Below are 19434 nucleotides of genomic sequence, written 5' to 3'. Positions count from 1 at the left end.
CCAAACAGCTTTAAGGAAGATTTGAATAAAAACATATATTCTCTTAAAATATATGGATTCATTAAGTATACTGTGCATAATATAACCTCTTCTTGACAACAGAAGATCAACATGAATAGCAAATCATCACTGGTAATACAGATGATGAAGATGGTATAGACAGCACAGCATTAAAATGGTCTTTATGGTGTTGGGAACTTGCTTTTTTTAAAAAAAAAAGTCTCTTGAAAATAAATGTGTGTGCAAGTGTGTACAAAAGTATGTGATGACATGACTATACATATGTGGTGGAGAGAAGAGGGCTGCTTCACTTTCCTTCTGTGCTTGAAGCAGCAGCATGTACTGCTGCATGGCACTTGGGCAGCTTGACATGAATACTTGATTACAAAGGCTGAAGCTGCCTCACACCAAGTGGTTTCCTAGGCCTCCTACAAATGATCTTCACTATTAACTTGCCACGCTACTTGAAAACCTCATTTCTGACTTCTTGAACACTAATAAAGAGCTTTAGGCACCTTCCTGTCAGCTGTACTAATTCTTCAATTAAGTGTTGTAGATGTCAGATCCTCCCCCATGTTAACTGTGACATTTTAGACAGGCAAGTCACTTAATCCTGTGACTCTCATGTATACGAAGGGATAAAAACATCTAACTTATGTGGGGGCCTTATTTTACAATGAGACAATACATAAAAATTACCTATTAATAGGCAAAAGCTGTTAATGTTCCCCTATTTCTTCCAAAACATTTGTTCATGCGGTACAAATGGATGAGAATTTTTCACTATTAAAAAAGTCTTTTTAGTACTACAAGAACTAGCAGTTTTTATTATCCGATAATGACAGCTATGCAAATACGATGTGAGGCCACAATCTTCTTCAAAGCTCTCCTTAATGTCTGACTTGAACCAAATCTCAGGCACAAGCAATAATAAAAAGTTGCATCTTTGTTATTATAGTGAATTTGAAATTCTGTATAAGGTACTTTTGACAGCTCAATTGCTTATTAGATATATTTTCACAAATTAAAGTTTTTAAAAGTTAAAAAAAGAAAAGCTTGATTACCAAAGCAACAAAAAAAATGATAAAAATATATCCAATCACTGATCCTGCTATTCCACCAAAACCTACAGTTGTTTAATATTATAACTTATCTATATTCTTTTAAGCCTGTGGCACTAAAATCAAACTTTAATGAGGAATCTAAATGATTGAAACTGTCAGAGAAAAATTATTACTAATCCGTTTAATGAAAAGACTAAATAAAATCACACCACTCTAGAGCCAAAAGGAACCTTAAAAACATTAGTTTAACTCTATTACAGGATCTGAAAGCTATAAGGTCACCAGAGCTTTCAATGTATGGGAGAATGTACAAGCATATTCTTTAAACTTAGAAGAACCTGATTGTGACTTGCCAGAGTACACTTTTTGGCCAATGTACCCGGCTGCACTGTATAAACTATATAGGGGATAAACTACTCAGAAATGAGAAAATTCACAGAATCTTTGGTCTCTCATCAGCTTATATGGCCTTCCAATGTTCCACCCTAGTTTGAAATTTCTAGTGAATCTTCTAAAAGTGTATATGGCTCTGTCAGTTGAATTTTTTTCTTTTTAATTTGAATTTAAAAGTACAGTGTTAAAAAACCCAAACCTGAAGTCTATTATATACAAAACTGACAAAGTTTTGAAGCGGTAACTATAAAGTTGAAGGGTTTTTTAAATATCTTGAATCCAGCCAGAGAATAATTGAGATTAATTATATTTTTAGACTTGGAACCTAACAGATTAGTTCTACACTTTAAAAAATGAGGTAAAGAAAAACGATGTTTCCTTCTAGGGAGCCAGTCAAGTTTGGTGGTTTTCAAACAGGGTCTCCAGACTAGCAGCACCAGCACCACCTGGGATCTCGCTGGAAATGCAAATTTTTGAGCACTACTCCAATCTGTTGCCGTCAAGTCAATTATGATGCATAGTGACCCTATAGGACAGAGAAGAACTGCCCCCACAAGGCCTCCAAGGATGTAATCTTTATGGAAACAGACTGCCACATCTTTCTTCCATGGAACAGCTGGTGGGTTTGAATCACTAACCATTTGGTTAGCACTGTGCTACCAAGGCTCCTGGGCACCACCCCAGACCCACAATATCAGAAACTCTGGGGATTAAGCCCAGAAATCTGTGTTTTAACAAGTCCCCCAGGTGATTCTCAAATATTAAAGTTTCAGAACCACTGGTATAGTTTATCAGCTTAGGGAGAAAAGCAGATCTTTGGGCAGAAACAGTCTGGATATAAAGAGTATAAATTTCTTTGGAGTATACTTTGAGGTCTTTCTTAGAAACCCGAGTACAGAAAATGAGTACAAAATTATAAACTTTAACAACACCATAAAAAAAAAACCCACTGCCGTTGAGTCCATTCCGACTCATAGTGACCCTACAGAACAGGGCAGAACTGCCCCATAGTTTCCAAGGAGCGCCTGGTGGATTCAAACTATAGACCTTTTGGTTAACAGCTGTAGCACTTAACCACTACACCACCAGTGTTGCCACTTTAACAAAAGGCATGTCTATATAACTATATCATCTATGTAACTATAAATTATACGTTGTTGTCAGCTGCTGTCAAGTTTGGCCCCTGACTCATGGAAACACCATGCACGATAGGATCAGTCCATTGTGATCCACAGGGTTTTCACTAGTGGATTTTCAGATGTACACTGCCAGGCTTTTCTTTCTAGTCTTACTTAGTCTGAAAGCTCTGTTGAAATCTGTTCAGTATTACAGTAACAGGCAAGCCTCCACTGACAGATGGGTGGTAGCTTCGCTTGAAGTGTACTGGCAGGGAATTGAACCTGTGGCTTACATGTAAGGCGAGAATTCTACCACTGAAGCACCACTGCTCTTATATTATATGCACTAGTATATATATGTAAACCCTGGTGGTGTAGTGGTTAAGAGCTATGGCTGCTAACCAAAAGGTCAGCAGTTCAAATCCACCAGGAGCTTCCTGGAAATTCTATGGGTCAGTTCTACTCTGTCCTATAGGGTTGGTATGAGTCGAAATCGACTCAAGTATAAAGGGTTTGGTTTTGGTTTATTATATATACACATACACACACATACATATGTGTATATATATATATATAAAATACCACATTAAAAAAAAAAAAACCCACTGCCGTCAAGGCGATTCCGACTCATAGCGACCCTACAGGACAGAGTAGAACTGCCCCGTAGAGTTTCCAAGGAGCGCCTCGTGAATTTGAACAGCCAACCTTTTGGTTAGCAGCCGTAGCACTTAACCACTACGCCACCAGGGTTTCCATAATACCACATAAAGCAAGTAACTATGTATTCATATTGATACCTTAATTTTTCTCATCATAGTGAAGGTTACATAACAGTTACAATGTTTATGATTTACATTTATAAAATTCTTAATGTTATATTTGTTTTCGATTTACTCTCACTTGCTAAACAAACCTGGATTATCACCATAACCTTATGAGGAAATCATACTAGGAATTATTATCCCATTTAATAGATAAGAAACCTAAGGCTTAAGGTGGTTTTCCCAACAATACATGGATGATGAGCAGCTGGAGTTCAAATGCAAGATTTCCAGGTTCAAGATCAGGGATTTTTTACTATGTCATGCAGTAACATATTACTATCAATTATTTTTATAAAACCATAAAAAGAGAAGTGTTATACTGAGAATAAAATATTCAAAATATTTCTACTCTAGAGAAAGCAACAGACATATTGATTAAATATTTTACCAAAGTAGGATAAAACTCCCAATAATTTTCTCACAGACATTTTCTGGCCTTTGAATTTAGCAGGTAGCCTGCAGGTAACTTTTTCAGAGTAAGAGTACAAATCTTTGTCCTCCTTCACCTCTCTCATTGTTAAGTCTGAAGGAAATAAGCCTTCTAAGACAAAACATGCATTCCAAAAATGAATACCTGTCTTGAATCAATGTAATACAAGTCAGGCTACAACTTTAGGCAAAGGTAATAATATACAGGGCTGTAAATGCAACAAGAACAGGTACAATATAAATAAATGCTTAGAAATATACAAAAAGTCACTGAAAAGCAGATATAAAAGTGAGGATATTTCCATAATAGACTAGCCTAGACGTTCTCTCTCTTTGTAATCTCAATGGTTAAAGGTAATGTTTAAAAATCTATTCCTGGCTTCTGAAGATACACTCCGGCAGAAAGTTCTAGCAGGAAATGTACTTGGCAACTCTGCTAGAACTCTGCTCTTTCAGCAGAGAGCTAATATATCTAATTTTAAAAGAACGAGTAAACATGCATACATCTTTTTCTACTGGTTCTTAAATTTCCTCTCTATTGAAATAACCTGCATCAGTTTGAGGGCTTCTCATACTGCTCTGAAAAGGTTACGGAGATTATTAAAAAAATTACTGACCCAATCTAGAAGGGATCTTATAGCAATGTCAATTCTGCATTAGAAATAATATTTAATAAAAGCCAGTCTCAGTATTTTTTGAGAATTTACAATGGAGGCAAATAAATATTTAGAACTATACAGAGCACATGCCTTCTAGGAAGTAACATTATTTTATTCAATTTTTGAAAACAGTATGTATCAACAAAACTTACACCAGCACAAGACTTAACTTTAATCTCATCTTAATTTTATTAGTGTTTTCCCATAAAAGGATGTGAGGAGTAAGAAGATAAATGTAACACAAGACACGTCTAAATGTCCATCAGTAAGCGGTTTCATTCAAGAGAATACTCTGCCATTCTGTAGTGCTGATACGGAATGATTGCCAAGATTAAGTGCAAAACAATGTGTACAGGATACTTACGTTCTGCAAAACAAGGGAAGACCCCAAAATACATGTGATTACTAGTATATGCACACAGCATCTTTAGAATGATATATAAGAAACTAGTAACACTGGCTGTATGCAGGGAGGGAAACACTGTAGTTGGAGGACAGAAGTGAGAGGAAGACTTTTCACTATATATTATTTTTGCCTTTTGAATTATATGCCATTTCCAAGTATTATCTATTCAAGAAAGAAAAAATAATAAAATAACTCCTTCTTTTGATATTCCCTATGCTGTATGCCTAGGTCATAATTTTCTAAGCTCATTACTTCTTTCCTGGCATTGTATTATTTTTCGAAGCAATACCCACTTAGCAGTGGGTGCCTAAGCTGCACGGCTTCTATGTGCTCTTATGTATGACAGCCTTTAGAAGAACATTAAAATGAAATTGCCTATAGACTCCAACTGTTACGTGCAAAGAAAGTTGAGATCTAAATGTGCTTTCAAAACAGACTACAGGAGAAACCCAGTGTTCTAGTTAATATTGTCTTTCTCCATAAAAGACTCTTGTCTTTTAGAGATGAGGTTTTCTGTCAACTTTAATATTCACATTCCTTATTAAGTATCAAAGAACACTGGCAGCACAGTGGTTTAGTGTCCAGCTGCTAACCAAAAGGTTGGCAGTTCAAACCCACTAGCCACTTCTCACGAGAAAGATGTGGTAGTCTGCTTCCATAAAAATTTACACCCTTGGAAACCCTACGGGGCAGTTCTATTCTGTCCTACAGGGTCACTATGAGTCAGAATCGGTTTGATGGCAGTGGTTTTGGCTTTTTGGTTTTGCTTTAATTAGGTATCAAATCCAGTACTTTACTGTGCAGACTATATTAGGATATACAGATGTTTTATAAAATTAATTCAATAAATATTATGTGTACACTTTTTTCATGGAAAAAATAAAATTGAAACAAATACATTTCTACCTTTAAAAATCTTTCGTTGGTCAATAACGCAACTTGCTTCTCTGAAGCTTGATTTTCCACGTACCTAAAATTTTTACAATCCCATACACAAGAAGAGAAAATTAAACATTCTAATTATCTGAATAGCATGTAGAAAAAAAGAACTACTTTTTCTAGATTGGTGGGTACATTCTCTAATTTCTTCTCAAAGTGAAATTCAAGGTGACAGTCATAGTTCACTGGTAATTTTTAACTCCATAAATCAGTTGCATTTCATAGTCTAGGGGTATAATTATTAAAAAAAAAGACCATAAACCCCAGACACAGGAAATATCATTTCTAAAAAATTAACTTTCGCTAACTCACAAATTATGTTTCTTTGTAAAACATATTTTTTCTTTATGCCACATGTTCAAATCCAACAAAGAAATCTCACAATTAAAAACAGAAGGCCTTTATTTTGCTCAAAACAAAAAGGTAGAAGTTATTTTTTCTTTTCCCTCCTCAAAAATAACTGGATTGAGATCCCTTATTTTTCCCCAAACTCTATGATAAATGTCTTAAATATCTATCTCCCTTCTTACCTTCTAAAGGATGGAAGACGTCGGATGTTTTCACATTGATTATCTGATAAAAAACTTATTCTTCTTTTGGCTTCTGGAAGATTACAGCACAAAACACTGAGGGGTTGGGAATAGAAATGCTCTAATAGAGAAAGCTGAAAGAAATATGTAAATTAAATGTATTTGTTATATTTTGGCAGTAAATCTTTTGCCCTGTGCCTGCTCAATTTTAAGGTTCTTTTTTTTAAGAACGGAAGTTTTTATGGCACTAATACATTTAAAAGTGTCAGAGCAACACTGCAAACACTACATAAGACAATATACATTTAATATTTAAAGATTTCAATTTTGTGAACAAGGTCAAAACAGGCTAACTCTGAAACAAACTACGGAAATTTAAATAAGCAGATAGATTACCTAGCTGCAGAAGCAATCCACTAAAAATAACTGTAAACGTGGTGCTGCTGTGTAACTCAAGTGTCCACCAGATGCTCAAATACTCACAAGAAAATATGAATCTAATATTAGTATAAAATTAGTATCCAATAAATAAAGATATTATAATGGTAGGAGCTTTGTCTATTTATAAAAAGGAATAACGAAAAATGAATGATAAAGAAAAGTTATTTCTTTAAATTGCAAACATGGTAGCACAGCTGATAGATACATGTATTCTAGCTAGTAACTAGAATGCTGTGGTCTCCACAGTGGAAGGGGGGATGATTTTCCAGATTCTAACATAACTTGCAAGATATCTCAGAAGGCTATCCAAATGTTAAATACGCTGATTCTAAGCAACATTTTCAAGGCCAATTTGGTTTTCTAGCTACCTTGATACGTGAAAGATGGTTCCCCAGAGAGTGGATATAAACATTCTCGTCACTGGAAAATGGTATTCCCATCACAAATTTATAAACTAACATGCTAGATTATATATCAGCCTTAAGGTATTTGGTGGGCAAGAATCTGATCTTGAGCTTGATCCTTCCTGGGTGAACTGATAATGAATTTCTGAGCCTATAGACCTAAAGACCAGATACCCAAGGCTGGAGGAAATCCTCCAAAATAGTCTGTTCCCTAAGGTTGTAAGGTAAAGGGCCCAACTAATTTAGCAACAGAAGATTGATTTTACATGGATCCACAATCAACACCCATGGAAACAGCTGCCAAGAAATCAAATGACGTATTGCATTGGGCAAATCTGTTGCAAAAGACCTCTTTAAAGTGTTGAAAGGCATAGATGTCACCTTGAGGACTAAGGTGCACCTGATCCAAGCCATGACATTTTCAATCGCCTCAGACGCATGCGAAAGCTGTACAATGAACAAGGAAGACTGAAGAAGAATTGATGCCTCTGAATTACAGTGCTGGCGAAGAATACCAAATATACCACTGACTGCCAGAAGAATGAACAAGTTGGTCTTGGAAGAAATATAGCCAGAGTGCTCCCTGGAAGCAAGGACGGTGAGACTTTGTCTCACATACTTTGGACATGTCATCAGGAGAGACCAGTCCCTGGAGAAGGGCATCACGTTTGGTAAGGTAGAGGGTTGGTGAAAAAGAGGAAGCCCCTCGATGAGATGGACTGACACAGTGGCTGTGACAAGGGGCTCAAATATAGCAACAACTGTGAGGATGAAGCAGAACTAGGCAGTGTTTCATTCTGTTGTACACAGGTTCACGAGTTGGAACCAACTGACAGCACCTAACAACACATATATTATGTAACATATATAAATGTGTGTGTATACACATACATATATATAGTTACATAATTTTTGTTATATAATTGAGTTATTATACTTCAATTTAATTTCACGTATTGCTGATTTTCTTGCTTTAAAACAAGAGCCAAAGTTGAGGGAAAAAAAAAAAAACATATTAATCATAAGAATCACTACAGCGTTTTATAGAGAAAGAATACACATTAGAAACAATTTATAATTTCCAAGGCACTACACAAACATATAGTGAGTTATCATCATATTGCACTTACTACTACATGTAAGTTTTAATCAACTTGACAACTGGAGTGTGTTCACAATGATTACATTTTGCTAAGATAATTTTAGTAGTTGTCAAGAAAAGAAAATCTTATTAACTTTTAAACAACTGGAGAATGGGGCCTTCTTTTTTGGGATTATAGCAGATGTTCTGAAGCTAAGTTCATGAGTGGGCATTTGTCAATTCATGAGACTCTGTTGAAAATGCATTCCAAGTATGTAAGAATAAATATAAATATACACACACACGTACAGGGATCAGCAAACTATGGCTTGCAGCCCGTTTTTTACGGCCAATGAGCTAAAAATGATTTTTACATCTTTAAAGGGTTATATAAAAAAAGAAAATATGTAACAGAGACCAAATGCAGCCTGCAAAGCTGAAAAAATGTAATGTATCTGCCTCTTTACAGAAAGTTTGCTGACCTCTCATAGGGCTTCCTAGACAGAGTCTAGAAGCTTTCATCAGATTTTCAAAAAGATTCCCCTCCTACATTCCCAAAATGGTTAAGAATCACTGAAATGGCTGACGTATTTTTCCTACTATTGATATCCCAATTAATATGTTCTCTATATTTAGCTAAAAGATAACCAAAAAATGATAGAATCTTGAATTCATCTAGATATTACCATTTAAAAGGCCTTAAGTATCCAAGTAAATAGTCAGTCTGAAATAAACATGCAAATTATTTAGAATCAGCTTATGAATTTTCAAACTCATTAGTGCTTCTTACCTGAAGTCCTTTTATAAAGTTCTGAATTGAGAAATCGTGATACAAAAAGATGTTAGTTAGAGCCTGTAACACTTTTTCACTTAGCTTAAAGGGAAACTGAGTTGTAAGAAGTAGCTGAAAGATATAAAACAGAGAGGGGGACAGAACACACTATAAAATTTATAAATATGACATGTAAATAATAAGGCAAAGAATGATACTATGACTCGTAACTGTGAAAGCTGCAATTGTGGCTACTTTCTTTTTTATTTTTTAGGTAAAATATCAATTTTTAAATTAACTTATATAACAGTAACAACAACCCAAAAGAATCTATCCATAACACATCTTCAGAACCAAAGATGGCCATTATCCTCCATTCAATTCCTGATTTTTATAAAGTACCCCCTAGTAACTAACTACTTAATTCTTTTTCTCCCACCAGAAGCCACTGAAGAAGCTGCAGCCTTTGACAATTCTTGTTAGAGATAAGATTTCTTTTCCATCCCTAATGATGCAAATTAAGGAAGAATAACACATTATGTACCACTGAATGAGGAATACAACAAAATTGACAGATGTCTAATTTGTATCATTCAGCAAATTTTCAAAGGCCTATAGGGGAGATTTTACATGTGGAAATGAACAGTCATACAAAGCTTCTTCTTCAGAATAAACAGAACCACAGTCATAGAAGGCCAAGTGAATTTGGCCACAACAAAGCAGTCACAAATACTGTAGCTGGAAAAATTGTCCCTTAAGTGCCAGGAAATCAGATGGCTATCATCTTTTTGGAGGGAAAAATGTAGAAGCTGTCAAGTAAATAAGTGGCAGGCTGTCTTTAGTTTACCTCATGCAAACAGCACAGTCCAGCAACAGTTTGTGGAAGGTCAAAACTAAAACAATCTTATTTCTACTTGGATAGAAACGTTATAGTAGCTAAAGTATGGAAAATTTTTCTTATCTATTTGTTCTCAAGAGCAGCATGACAGTCAGGAAAGAGTGCACTAAAAACTTCAAATTGTTTTATGTAAAACGTTAAGTCAAAACATTGCTATTATTACTACAAAGTCTATAAATTCTGCAAATATTTATTTTTAAAGGCCTGCATTTTTCCCTTGACTAATGATATATATCTGTATATACGCACACACATATATATGATAACTTTTCTCATAAAGCTTATGTTTTTCTGAAGAGGCAATACTATACAAGTATGAAAATCATTAAATAAAAACAATCAAAATATGTGAGGAAATGCGTTCCATATAGTTCTACTCTGAGAGATATACAGATTTATCATTAACATTTATATTTACAATCTATTCTTGGCAGTTTCTTTTCATCTTATGTCACTGGTAAAATTTTTTCTTTTTACCTTATCAAGTACTGTGGTCAGGTGCTCCTTGCAAGACAAAGACTGGAATAGTTCTATACACAACAGTGATGACACTGCATGAGGAAGTAACCGGTGGATGACAACAGGAGATGTAGCAATTCCAAAAATGAGTATTAGTGGAAATTCATGTAGATGTTGACTAGTTTTCAAAGGAAGACACGAAAGTAGAATTTCTTTAGCAATGTATTTCAACACATTGTATTTCAAAATAAGACAAATTTTAATAACTACTTTATAACCCACTGCTAAGGAGTATCATTCTAAATACTAAAATTTTCTAGGTCACTCATTTTCCTCTGCTAAAGTAACACAGAGATAGATGTTTCCAGACACTCTAGCTCTGAAACCAACCTATTAATGGATCTTCTCATTTTATAAATAAGAACAGAGTCCAGAGAGACAAAGTGCTTTCCCCAAGGTTGCACAACCTCAAGCGTTACACGAGGTATTAGGTACCATTCATCTTAACCTCTCACTCAAACCTCACAGTTTAGTATTCACCCTATGCTTTGAGATCAGTGACATGATACTAATTTTCAAGGTAATTTTTTCTATCTATGGAGATTTCTAACAGACACTATGTCACTCAGCTATAATAGCTAAGAGAAAACTTTTCTTATACATATGTAAGACATCTTTTTAATGGACAACATTAAAAAATGTTATATCCCCTCCTTATAGTCTTAAATCAAACTTATTAAACATGACGTGCCTCTTAGCATTATCAATAAGAACACAAATTACTTCCACAGAGTCATTTAGTCAAACAGCGCTATAGTTGGGGGCTACTGCAAGTCAGAGTCCTTTGTATCAAGGCTGATGATTTATTTTGCTTGCTCCTCTCTGTCAGCTATTGCTTTTCAGTATTCAAGCTGTATGCAGTTCTATCTTCACAGGAGTAAAGTGCCTGGATTCTCTTACTGTTCTAAGTTCTTCTTCCTTACTTTTGGTAGTTAGTCACAAGTCTGAGTTCCAAAATATTGGAGATTTACCGTCACTATTCCATACCATGAGTGATTTCAGCACGTTAAATGGTTCAATGTTAGCATTAAGAAAAGTCTTAGGACCTACATATCTCAAAGTCAATTGCAAAAAGAGACACTATCAAAACAAATTATATTAGTAAATTATGACTCGATATAGCTTTAGGCAAATGTAGCCATAACTATTAAGGTAAGTTAACATATAGAAGTGGCCAAAATAAATTACACCCTTAAAACAGGAAATGCACGCCACTAGATTTTAAAATAGGGTTAGTTACTCCATTTCTGAGACTCACGGTACTGCCCTGAAGATCTAATGAGATCATGAAAGTAGTTTCCCACTATAAATATTTAAATATATGATAATGTTATTTAGAAAATATTCTTGCTCATTAGAGCTATCGGTAACTCAAGAGTCTCTACAGGTGGACACAGATGAAAAAATAACACCTGACAAAAATATCCCAACCTGGAGCAGTATCTGTTTAATGGGCAAATAAGAGACTGACAACCTTAGTGAGATAAACTACATCTCACTGCCTCACTACGATAATTAAAAATTGGCTCAATTTTGTCTGATTCTCAGATTTTGATCAAAAAGCAAATAAAAATTTGATAGACCTTCGAACATTAAACCAAAAATCCAAAGCCGTTGACGTTGAGTCGATTCCGACTCACGGCAACCCTACAGGACAGAGTATTGCCCCACAGAGTTTCAAAGGAGCACCTGGTGGATTCGAACTGCCAACCCTTTGGTTAGCAGCCATCGCTCTTAACCACTACACCACCAGGGTTTCCCTTTGAACATTAAGAACCTGAAATTACTTCAGTTTCTAGTCAACTGGTATTAAAATGAAGATTAAATCACCATTTTCTCCGAAAACTGTTGCTTTTTAACAGAAACATTTTCTTAATTAAAAGAAAGAGAATTTCAGCACAAAAGCCAGGAAACACACCATCTACCTGCTGATAATTATAAAGTCCTGAAGTACTTTTGTGGTGAAGCTTTCCATATCTTTCAAGATAAGCACAACAGGAGGAGACTGCCATTGGCCAGACGAAGTCCTTTTTCTGCTTGGCACTTTTGGGCCTGTCTTCTTTTAAGCCATTGTGGAAAGAAGGAGTTAAAAATAAGCCTTACCGTGGAAACAATGATATAATACCACATGTTCATGTATCTCCCTTTATAGTTCACAGTAATATCATTTCTTTTATTTCTTCCACATAATAAATAGAAAGTCATTCCAACAGTTACTAGCAGAATTTTTCTGTGTCTGACATGGGAGCAATAACAAGAAAAAGGTTCAGTAAAATCTATAACTCATATAAAATATTTATATTTTCTGCTATCTGCAAAAATGACAGGAAAAGCACGGGGAGAAGAGAAAATTTTCCACAAAATTGATTTTTCTGTTGGTACACTACTATAGTTTGCTTTGCTTTAAAGTGAGAGCTAGTTATTTTTAATAAAAAGGCATAATGAGTAACACTAGTTGCCATTCTGTTACTCTGAAATTTAAAGTTTGGAAAGAACCTTAAATATCATCTGTTTCAATCACAATCTATTAAAGATATCTGACATAAATCAATAGCATTTGATTTAAAGAAAATGTAAAATTGTGGATCAAATTAAGCCATTATGGTAAGCATTAGACCTAGTTTCACTCTATATAAAGCAAAATACGTATTTTCATGAAACCTCACTAATGATGACAAAAATGTTGATTAGAAAATATTACTACAGTATTTTTCCCCATACTGCCTGGCCACACGACATCATAAAACTATGGTTTTATGATGCTAGAGAGTCATTAACTTTCACCAGCTATTGTCATGATAGGATGGAATTTCTTTTGCTTGCTATACGCATATATTTATTTACAGAGCATTTATTCCCAAAGAACTATAAGCATAGAACATACTAAAGAACAAAGAAAACATGATTATTCTTCAGAGGACTAAGATGACAGTGGGTACTGGCAGCATGATTCTAATGCAGAAAAGAAAATAAGAGATAATGTGTTAAAGCTATAGTCATTGTCACAGAGATAGAATTTGCAACAGAACCAACTCCTGATGCTGTTTTTGTCACTCGATGACATTTTGCCACACATAAAATGTCCTTGTAAGAGCCTAAGCACTTACTAGGAATGAGACTGCATACTAATAAAAGAACACTTTTAAATTCTAGTAGCCTTAGAAAAAATAAGTAGCTACTATTAAAGCAACGGCCAGTGCTACATAAGCATATCCTTCTTAGGATAAAATAGTATTAAGTCTAATTCCCAGCTTCTTCAATCAAATGCCAATTTCCTAGGAGAAAACTGTCAGTTTACGTTTACCTGTGTAACGTTCATATACCAACTGGAAAGGAAACCCATTGAACAATATGTCTTTTTCTGAGTGGCCTGCATACTCTCCTCCTCTCTGGATTCTACATCTACACAACAATCCATCAACTGTGAGATCAGCTTTTGCAAAAAATGCTTCATATCTGCAAAATAGAAAAAGCTTGCTGCCTCTTAAAACATATTGGAAGGCCCTGAAAATTCTTGGTTGTATATTATCTGAGCAGAATGTTTTTCTACACTCCTCATCAATATAACTGACATAACATTTAACATATGAACTATTAATGCTCTCCTTAATATATAAAATTTCATTAATTCATACCAAGACTAGGCCAAAGGTTATATGTATTATCTACAACAAAAGTATTCCCTAAGTGTAAACATGAAAACTAAGTTATTTTCAAAGTCTCTAAAAAACATCAAAAGTGTTATTTACATAAATTATTTTACTGATTACAAGTCTTCCTTATAGTCATCTTCAAAGATGCCCTAAGTGCTTTTACTTAATTCCAATCAGTTTATAAATATGAAAGTAATATAAGCACATAAATCCCTTATATCAGTCCAAATCCAAACACATTTTACAGTACAGGTAGTCCTCGACTTATGACGTATATGAGTTATGACAAACAGCACTTACAACAGTTTGCTTTGTTTTTGTACATCTTTTTGTTAGTAATATGTACTACATACAATGTTGCAGCATGCAATTTGCTGATATTATCATTCTCACAGAAACCCTGGTGGCATAGTGGTTAAGTGCTACGGCTACTAACCTAAAGGTCGGCAGTTCGAATCCACCAGGTGCTCCCTGGAAACGCTATGGGGCAGTTTTACTCTGTCCTATAGGGTTGCTATGAGTCGGAATCGACTCGAAGGCAACAGGGTAGAGGGGGCGGGGGATCATTCCCACATGTTCACTTGCAGGTGTTCAATGATCAGACTTATAAAAATACTGAAAATAAAGGCAATAATAATGAAAACTAAAAAAAAAAAAAAAAAAAAAAAGAGGTATTCAACATGTCAGAACCAACTTACAACGGAGTAGGCAGAACAGAGCCCCATAGTAAGTTGGGAACTACCTGTATTAGTGTCCACATCCTTTGTGATTTGATGGCTTCAGGTACACAAGATTAGCTCTGCCCATGGAATATATTTAGCTTGGTGACCTTTCAAATTGGGACAATAAGATGATTTGGGACTGCAAATATGAGGCCATGTAGTTTACTCTCTGCTGGGCGAAATAAAAGCTCCCAATTTCCCAATTCTCAGCTCCCCAAACCTTTCTAGTTATTAAAAGTTTCATTAGATTAAGAATACATCTTTTAAATGCCTGGACTAATACTGACAGTGAAGGTGGTATAGCAGGAGTGGGGCGAGAACAAAGGAAGTAAAAGGTAGTAAAGAGCTCTGCAACAGTCAGGGTTACTCGGGGAGGCACTAAACCTCACTCTGTCAAAATTGTAGCACTGTGCTCTTCTCACAAATAAAAAGGGATAAAGAAAGAAAGAAGGAGAGAGAGAGAGAAGGTAGAAATCTGTAACATTTCTCCAAGGTTATTATAACATTTATTCTTTACCTGGACAATCTTTAGCTTGCAATGAAACTACATACGGTGTGACATTTTTCTGAAGGGCCTCTGTTAGACTTCTAAATGTTAAATCATGATCTGTTACATTCACACCTATGGGATAATATATCAATACTGAATAATCATTTTTATTAATAATAATTAGACAACAAGACATTTAACATGTCAAGTAAACTACCAAGTAAAGACATTTCAAAAACATGATTAATAACAGCAACCAGGAAAATCTACTACATAAAGAGATATCCAATAATGATAAATATCTAGATGCATAAACTATACTTATTTGTTCGGGAAGGTATTTAGTACATTTCTTGTTTCAAAAAAATCACCAGGGATATATATTTGACTCTTGAAAATGTCTTAAGAGTAATTTCATTATTTTGCCAAATAAATAAAGAGCTCTTTAAAACACTGATTTGAAAATAAGGGGTTATGAATCCAAGCCTTACTATGACCCTGACTTAGCCTGCTTAACAACTGAGAATTCAACCATTAATCATCACAGCACTGGATACAATAGGTAAAATGTACACTGAGCTGATTTCTGAGGAAAGAGCCTAAAAACAAATTAAAACTATGAATTCTTTTGGTATTCACCAAACCCATGGTTCTCATGTCCACAAGTCAGGGTTTTAGTGCTCTGCATACAGTCATCAGAGTGGAGTGGACATTTTCCCACTACTCTTTGGAAAAGATTCTGTGAACTGAAACCCTCTCTCAAGTAACAATTTATGATTTCCAGAAAGTATTTTGATGCTCAGGCAGGTGCCAAGCAGCAGACACCATGAAACTGCTTAAGACTTGCTACTGTAAAATTTCCACTGCCTGACAGAAAGACAGCAGGTTCTGAATCATCCACACCAGAAATAAGCAACTTTATTTTTTTCAGGAGAGAGAACAAATAAAAATGTTGGCAGGCTGTTTTTTAAACATATATTTTTTCAAAATCAGATAATGTGCAACTGTGCTTAAGCATTCTTTGAGTACAGACTTTTTTAAATACAGTATCAAAACTATCTTCCTAGCATACATTATGGTCTATGATTGTAATGCTGCAGCTCTGAACCTATTTGGGAGTTCAGTAAAACACTGGCTTTCACCGACAGACATTATCCGCTATTTAACATTATGCTCCTTAAGACAACGGACTTGTATATTACAAACAATATACGTCTTCAACTTGAAAAATATTCTCCTTAGACCTCTTCTCCTTTTGGCCATAGGCAGGACCGGGATTTAAACTTTCTTTAGAAAATACTACCTGCCACTCTTATACCGACAGTGCTCTCACAACCACGTATCAGGCCATCCCTCTCGATTGTGTCCCCTCCCCTTCACCTCCATTTGTTGTAACCTGGCATTAGAGAAAGCACCCAACAGTACAAGTGGGTCATCACTGGGCCTCCTTCTCTCATCCATAAATGGAAGAAGTTTTTGAAATCAGATGGCAGGCCACACAGTAAAGCTGGACAATAGCATAAAAATCATCTCCTGTGTCTTGCTCTCAAAATGTGGTCTAAGGACCAGCAATTTGGGCAACAACTCAAAGCCTGTTAGAAAAAAAGAATTTCAGATCCTACCCTAGACCTACTAATGAAAATCTGCATTTTAACAAGATCCCCAGGTTATTTGTAGATACATTGAAGTTTGAGAAGTATTGCCCTGAATATTAGGAATACGACGTAGATAATAAACAGTACTAGACATGGTATTAAAACAGAATTAGTTTCTTGCCTCAGAGCTCACTAGTATAGTAAACCCCGAATGATAACGAATTGGAAGTGGAGAGTATGGTTGGAATCCATACATATTCAAATTTCTTTTTAAAAGGAATGAAAAAAATTTGCTAATATTTAAAAAAAATTTTTTTCCACTATCCTGCATTCCAAATACACGGTAAAGATGGAATAATAATAACAGTTATTTAAGTACCTAAGAAGTTTACAACCCACAATCTCAAAGCAATTTATATATAACTTATCTAAATCCCTTCTGGGCAATGAATGTTAATACAATAAAATGATCCAGAGATTAAAAAACAAGTATAAAAATTAAGGTCAGAGAGTAATTCCACTCAAGATATGACCTATTGACACAATGATGGTTTCTTTATTAACAAATCCAAATCTCATATATCCTCATGCTATGTTTAAGGAATTAAAGAGAAAAATAAACAAATGTTTTCTCCATCATTTTCTGAAAATTAACAAAAAATTGAGGAAAGCATGAGCTAACCCTGGATCCATTTCTTTTAATTTGCCGATAGTCTTAGTATTAAGAACTTTCATTGGTTTTGAGGGTATGCACAGCAAACTATAATTGGTTTAAATTCTACAAGTCAGAAGAGGTTGTTCCTCACTATTCCCAACAGCAAAACAACCACTAATATCAAAAAATAAAATATATACATGCATGGGCACACACACTCATACCTAGAACAAGAGCAGCAGTAGGAATTTCTCTGAGTCTTATTTGACAGCTCCAGTCTGTTGAATTCTTCTGGAATCCAGAATGAGACTTTTGCAGAAATTCAATTAGACTGTCAAACAGGTTTTTATTTAATTCCTCTTGCAATTGCTATAAGGAAAACACCAAGCTCTATGAGTTATCAGTAGTAATCTGACACATCCTTTCTGGTTTTGGAAAGAAAACTGTCACAGATTCAATTCCAAGGACTCCACGTAAAATGATTATTAGATGGATGAAATAAAAAAAACATTTTTTCCTTAGATCTCTAGTGATTACTGTTTTGGACTCCCCCATTAAGGAATACCTCTTATTTATTCATTTATTCATTCAACAGACATTTACTAACTACCTCACAAATGAAAGGTAGTTTCTACCCTAAAAAAGTGGGCATATTAGGCAAGAATACTTACAATTAAAATACAGTGTGCAGAGTGCTATGATAATATAGGTGCAAAGAGAAGGACTAACTTAAGGTGAGGAGGTGATATACTTGGGCCAAGTCTTAAATGGACAGCAGACTGGAAACCACAAACTCAAATAACCTTCAAGGGCCACATGGAACACATGAATGAGGAATAAAGAGTTAAATAAACAAACAAATCTTCCCATCATTTTCCTGGAAATTAACCACTAAGTATAAAGCAAGAAAGAGTGGCGGCAAGTAGTAGTAAACTGGAAAATACACATCCCTCCCAAAGGCATTTAAAAACAAAAAATACAACACTGTGTTGACCAAACAGTGTAAGTCTGCTCGAAATACTGGCCCTGGGGATATCAATTTGCTCAAGTGAAGAAATGTTTGAATTGAAATATAAAGAACACAGTAACTGGGTATGAGGCTGAGGGCATAAAAGAGCTTAGAAATATGGAATATAAAGAACACAGTAACTGGGTATGAGGCTGAGGACATAAAAGAGCTTAGAAATAGCTTTATTTCTTACTTGTTTAACTGAGTGGATAAGTAAAGTGCCACCATTTAAAAGCTGTGAAAATATGTAAAAGTCTCCTTGCCTTAGCAGTTATCATAGTAAACATGTATGCCAGTATATGAAAAATGCTTAATATTTAGAACATGAGGTTTTTTTTTAGATTTACAAATTATGCTTAACCAGTATTTCCTGCATTTTATCAATATTCTTGTGAATTGGAAAGGAAGTTGGAAAGCACCAAATATGAGATTTATGGTATTAGAGAAATGTTAGGTTATTAAAAGAAGTGGTCACCTCAGTTTCAGATTTCATCTTTTGCCATATCAGCTGATAAGTTTCAAATCGGAGCTTACTGTCTTCAGACACATTTTTCCCTGTATTAAAATAGTCCTCTAAAAACAAAGAAATAAGAAAAAGTTTTTTTTAAAAAATAATTTTTATCATGCTTTAAGTGAAAGTTTACAAATCAAGCCAGTCTCTCACATAAAAACTTATATGCACCTTGCTACATACTCCCGATTACTCTCCCCCTAATGAGACAGCCAGCTCTCTTCCTCCACTCTCTCTTTTTGTGTCCATTTTGCCAGCTTCTAACCCCCTCTATCCTCTCATCTACCCTCCAGGCAGGAGATGCCAACATAGTCTCAAGTGT

The 19434-nt window shown here is 35.0% G+C and overlaps 1 protein-coding gene across 7 annotated transcripts in view; it reads right to left on the bottom strand.

Annotated features, from left to right (window-relative positions):
- Positions 1 to 19434, bottom strand: part of ORC3 (origin recognition complex subunit 3) — a 93699-nt gene that overhangs the window by 56318 nt on the left and 17947 nt on the right. For 3 of the 7 annotated variants that reach the window (XM_023543936.2, XM_023543941.2, XM_064288842.1), the window contains exons 3-11: positions 19077 to 19174; positions 17817 to 17961; positions 15370 to 15474; positions 13782 to 13933; positions 12403 to 12536; positions 10436 to 10595; positions 9079 to 9228; positions 6363 to 6496; positions 5800 to 5863 (exon numbers count right to left, since the gene is read on the bottom strand). In XM_023543936.2, coding sequence (XP_023399704.1) covers positions 5800 to 5863; positions 6363 to 6496; positions 9079 to 9228; positions 10436 to 10595; positions 12403 to 12536; positions 13782 to 13933; positions 15370 to 15474; positions 17817 to 17961; positions 19077 to 19174 — 1142 coding nt within the window. The other 4 variants (XM_003404357.4, XM_010586338.3, XM_023543945.2 and 1 more) reach the window with 3 other exon arrangements.

The sequence above is a fragment of the Loxodonta africana genome, chromosome 1, assembly GCF_030014295.1.
Source record: "Loxodonta africana isolate mLoxAfr1 chromosome 1, mLoxAfr1.hap2, whole genome shotgun sequence".
NCBI classification, from domain to species: domain Eukaryota; kingdom Metazoa; phylum Chordata; class Mammalia; order Proboscidea; family Elephantidae; genus Loxodonta; species Loxodonta africana.
This window is presented reverse-complemented; position numbering and strand designations above follow the sequence as displayed.